Source organism: Aegilops tauschii, chromosome 3 (genome assembly GCF_002575655.3).
Source record: "Aegilops tauschii subsp. strangulata cultivar AL8/78 chromosome 3, Aet v6.0, whole genome shotgun sequence".
NCBI classification, from domain to species: Eukaryota; Viridiplantae; Streptophyta; class Magnoliopsida; order Poales; family Poaceae; genus Aegilops; species Aegilops tauschii.
This window is the reverse complement of record NC_053037.3, coordinates 597,674,725-597,680,050: the sequence shown is the minus strand read 5'-3', so window position 1 is coordinate 597,680,050 and position 5,326 is coordinate 597,674,725. Positions and strand designations below refer to the sequence as shown.

Sequence of the window (5,326 nt, the reverse complement as noted above, 5' to 3'; positions counted from 1 at the left end):
ATTGTTCCCATCGAGGTGGCGCCTGGTCCGTCATCACCTCAGCGAGACATCGTCTTCCCTCCCAAGGTTAGACCGGAAAACTGTTAAGTGGCGCAACCTATGGAATAAAACAAAAATACAAGATAAATGCCAGAAACTGTGTATTAAATCAGTAAAAAGTCCAGATTCAAAATGCCGGCAATTGGTGTCAATAAGTGAGCTATCAAATAATAAGAGAGTTACGTGCATGACTTTGATCCCCGCTATGGTGTAGGTGTAAAGTTGCTGGTCGAGATGCATGTCATGTAGTGACACTTTGCAATATTTTAAATCAAGATGCTAAGCCGATAAGGTCTGGTTGGAATGCTTCCAAACGCTATGACCTGCAAGTCTGCAACTACAATCAAATTAATGGAACTGCCTCCATATAAAAATATAATAGCGTTAGTGATCTAAATGCTCTTATCTTTCTTTACAGAGGGGGTACTTGTTAATTAAAGTTTGGCTGCATGCGTAGAACAGGAAAATCTGATACCTGTACACGAAAGTGTCAATAGTTAGTCTTTTTTCTTTTTGCGGGGTGTGTCAATAGTTAGTCTTGGTACTCCTTGTTTAAATATGCTCAGGCAGGTCGTTTTCCAAGACAAAAATACTGCAGAGCTGCAACCCTGCTTTGATTTGCTTGGGAGACCCAGAAATTGTGAGCTCCGAACTCTGTCCCTCTGCCCCCCCCCCCCCCCCCCCCCAAGAAAAAACTGTTGTGACAGGATCGGCGAGGTCCACACTTTTCTTGTTTTCGTTCTCTCTCCAGTGATGCGATGACGACCAAACGGGACGTAGTTTTATGTGGAGTACCTCAACGATGCCCCTGGCCTTGCCGGCAACGACACGTCCATCCTCCCCGCAGACCCCTACAGCCGCGCAGCCGCTCGCGTTTGGGCCGCCTATGTGAATGACAAGGTTAGTTCATTTGACAGATTACCTCTCGTTGCGCGTGGAGTTGCACCTCTCAATTCGCTTTGTTGCCGCAGTTGTTCCCTTCGTGCACCGGCATCCTCAAGACAGCGAAGCAGGAGGAGAGAGCCAGTAAGGTGGAGGAGACCCTGTCCGGGCTCCGACACTTGGAAGCTGCCTTGGCAGAGTGCTCTAAAGGGGAGGTGGAGGCGCCGTTCTTCAGTGGTTGCTCCATCGGGTTCCTTGACATCGCGCTCGGGTGCTATCTTCCTTGGTTTGAGGCAGTAGGCCGCCTGGCCGGCTTGGAGCCGCTTATCGACCCGGCGAGGGCGCCGAAACTAGCAGCATGGGCGGAGCGGTTCAGGGTCGCCGAGCCGGTCAAGGCGCTGCTGCCTAGGGTGGACGAGCTGGAGGAGTACATCGCTACGGTGCTTTATCCAAAGTGGAACGTCGCGGTCACCGGTAACTAATTAAAGATCGTGTCGTTCCATTACCGGCAGAGGATCGTGTCAATCCAATAATTCCTCCGCCTTGTGAGTTGTTGTTTTCACGCCAAGAGTTGAACTGTTGCTACTAGGTCCTTAGTGTCTCCTCGTCGTGGATGGTGCGCATGCGTGCACTCTCTTCGATCTGAGTTGTTGACATGTTGTTTCGTGAATAAACTGAAGTTTCGTCCATCTTGCATCTTGTTTGTGTTAGCTCTTTTATGACCTCGCATATTAATTACCAGTATATGTTTTTCTTTCTGCGAAAAAATTACCAGTATATGAATCTTCCTCCATCTTGCATCTCAATTACCAGTATATGTTCAACAACAAGATTATTCCCGAGCTCTTTTTTTTGATAAAGGGCGCTTTTATTAACTCATAATGTAGCATCAAGTGGATATAAAGCATAATGAGCGACACCCGGCCTCTGTATAGCTAAGATGCACACAGACTTAACGAAGAGTCTAGCAAAGTATGTATAAAAAAACGACAAGTTGGCAACAGTAAAGCCATATGAGTCCAAAACTATGCCCATGTCGACGGAGGAGGTGGACCGATCCGGAGATTATGTTGCCACCCATGTTGGGTAAAAACCTCACTGGCCACCCGCTCCAACCGCATACACACCGCCTTGAACAACGATTGATACTCCGTTCGCTGTAGCGTAGACCACATACGAAGCTAGTGCGTACAACGGTAAATAATCTGCATAGAAGAAGAGGTTTTGCCATTAAAAACACAATCGTTTCTACATAGCCAAAGCGACCATAATAAGGCAGACGCTCCCACCCGTATTAGCATACTAAAAGTATTTGGTATTCCATCAAGCCAGTGACCATATATATTGGCAACACTTGTTGGTGGATACAAATTGGACGCTATTTGGATGACTGACCATATAGAACGCGCGAACTTGCACTGAAAGAAGAGGTGTTTAATTGTCTCGTCATGAGTACAAAAGCTACACTTCTTACTTCCTTGCCAGTTGCGTCGAGCGAGGTTGTCTTTTGTTAGCGCAACTCCTCTCCGAAGATACCACATGAAAATCTTATTTTTAGTGGCATCTTTGATTTCCATATTAGTTTATTATTATTCAATGGAGCCTCTGAGTGCGAGAGTGCACGGTACATAGAGTCAACTGTGTAGGACCCAGACGTAGTGAGATTCCAGCGAAACACATCCCTCCCTTGTGTCAAGTTAACCGAATCCAAACGGGATAGAAGATGTTGCCATGACGCAAGGCGGAGGCCAATCAAATCCCTCCTAAATGATACATTCGGCGGGGAGGAGCTGAGCACGTGCGCAAGAGTATCATTCTTATCGCGTACAATTCGGTACAAGGCCGGATATTGTTCCTCAAGAGTGGTGGTTCCTAGCCACCTGTCCTCCCAAAAAACGTATCTCAGAGCCGTCCTTTATCGCGACTGATCCAAAGCGGAATAGATGTTTCTTTACCGCCATCAGACCAGACCAAAAATGTGAGTCACCAGGTTTCCAATACGCCTGGGACAACGCTTTTTGGCCTAGATACTTATTGCGCAACAGGGCTTGCCAAACACCATCCTCGGTAAGTAGCTTGAACAGCCATTTACTGAGCAAGGCATCATTCTTAACCTGGAGGTCCTGAACACCTAAACCTCCCTGGTCTTTTGGTCGACAAACCACACTCCATTTGGTTAGCCTATACTTTTTATTTTCACTATCTCCTTGCCAAAAGAATCTGGATCTGAAGTAATCCAGTCTTTGCAGAACCCCTTTGGGAATTTGGAAAAATGACAGCATGTAGAGAACCATGTTTGTGAGAACAAAATTGATCAAAACTAGTCGCCCTCCAACGGAGAGCAACTTGCCTTTCCAACTGCTCAACCGTTTCTCCAATCGCTCTTCCACATGTTTCCACTCCGCATTAGTGAGAGAACGATAATGAATCGGAATTCCCAAATATTTAATCGGGAATTGGCCTTGTGCACAACCGAACAAGTCAGCATATTGTGCAGCCACCTCCTTGGCTTCTCCGAAACAGAACAATTCACTTTTATGGAAGTTAATTTTCAGACCTGACATTTGCTCAAAAGCTGAAAGCAATAGTTTCACATTTTTAGCCTTATCTAGATCATGTTCCATAAAAAGAATTGTATCATCGGCATATTGCAAGATAGAGAGTCCGCCATCCACAAGATGTGGCACTACTCCTGCAATTTGACCGTCTTGTTTGGCACATTTGATCAAAGTAGCCAACATGTCAGCGATAATGTTAAATAACATTGGAGACACTGGGTCACCCTGTCGTAAACTTTTTCGTCTGGAAGTAATGACCTACATCATCATTGACTTTTATAGCCACACTACCTCCAGTAACGAAATTTTGGACCGAGTCACGCCATTTATCTGAGGAACCTTTCATTCTTAGGGTACGTTGGAGAAATGACCATTTGACTTTGTCGTATGCCTTTTCAAAGTCAATTTTAAATACTACTCCACTCATGTTCTTCCGGTGCATCTCATGGACGGTCTCATGAAGGATTACTACTCCATCGAGTATATTTCGTCCTTGCATGAAAGCCGTTTGGGATGGCTGAACAACATGATCGGCGACCGCGTTGAGCCTATTAGTCGCAACTTTGGTGAAGATTTTGAAGCTGACATTAAGGAGGCAGATCGGTCTGAACTGTTGAATCTGTTCAGCCTCCACTAGTAGAAAACAGGGCTTTGGTCACAGGGCAGTATTCACATTAGTCTCGGTTCAGATTCCTCCCGGTTCGTGCGGCTAAGGCATTAGTCCCGGTTCACGTGGGCCCTTTAGTCCCGGTTGGTGCCACGAACCGGGACTAAAGGGTGCGATGCCCATTAGTCCCAGTTGGTGACCTTTAGTCCCGGTTGGTGCCACAAACCGGGACTAATGGGCTTTGAGGCATTAGTACCGGTTCATGGCACAAACCGGTACTAAAGGTCCCATTTTCAAACTCTACCCCCCCCCCCCCCCCCCCCCGACCGCCTTTTCAGTTTTAGAAAAAAACAAAAGAAAATGATGGAAATGTCAAAAAAATAAAATAAAATAAGTTTCCCATGTGATATGTGGTCTAGTTGTTGGGAAAATTAACAAATATGAATTTCGACTTTATTTGCAAAATCTCTCTGGAATTTCTTAAAATGGGCATAACTTTTGCATACAAACTCGGATGAAAAAGTTTTTTATATGAAAAATCATCTACTCAAAAAGTTACATCCGAATTTAACTGGGGAAACCCCGTTAAATATTTTCAAAATCCTCAAAAACCTAACAGAAAAAAGTTCCGGGGCTTTTAAGATCTGGAGAGGCAAAAAAATGCAAAAAATTTCAAACTCTGGTCAAACTGTGGTCAAACAATGGTCAAACTAATTATTCTAGAATATTAGTGTTATTAAATAATTATTTCAGTTTTTTTGAATTTGGTCAAATCTGGTCAAACTGTGGTCAAACAATTATTCCAGAAATATTAGTGTTACTAAATAACTATTGTTTTTTAAAACAATAGTTTCAAACTCAAACATTGAAATGTGTCACTTCATGCTCAAGCTAAATTCCTGAGGGTTAATAGGATTGACATCTTACTATTGTCAGGAAAAAAACATGTGCAGACTTGGAAACGAGGGAGAATAGAACCCGGAAGTTAAGCGTGCTCAGGCTGGAGTAGTGAGAGGATGGGTGACCGTCCCGGAAGTTAGATGATTTGGAATGATGAGGGGTGATTAGAGATTAGAGGATAAATTGAGCAGTGATGAGGGGTGGTGATTAGAGATTAGAGGTTAAAATAATTCAGAAATTTGAAAATCAAAAAAAATTCGCAAATTTTTTTTAAAAAAAAATTCATAAAATTTCCTTTAGTCCCGGTTGGTGTTACCAACCGGGACTAAAGGTGGAGCTC

The 5,326-nt window shown here is 44.1% G+C and overlaps 1 protein-coding gene across 1 annotated transcript; it reads left to right on the top strand.

Annotated features, from left to right (window-relative positions):
- Positions 1-488: 488 nt before the first annotated feature.
- On the top strand, positions 489-1,876 carry LOC109757373 (probable glutathione S-transferase GSTU6). Its single transcript, XM_073495723.1, has 4 exons — positions 489-516; positions 606-679; positions 820-939; positions 1,011-1,876. The coding sequence occupies exons 1-4, from the start codon at positions 489-491 to the stop codon at positions 1,401-1,403; spliced, it is 615 nt and encodes a 204-aa protein (XP_073351824.1). The 3' UTR covers positions 1,404-1,876.
- Positions 1,877-5,326: the final 3,450 nt, after the last annotated feature.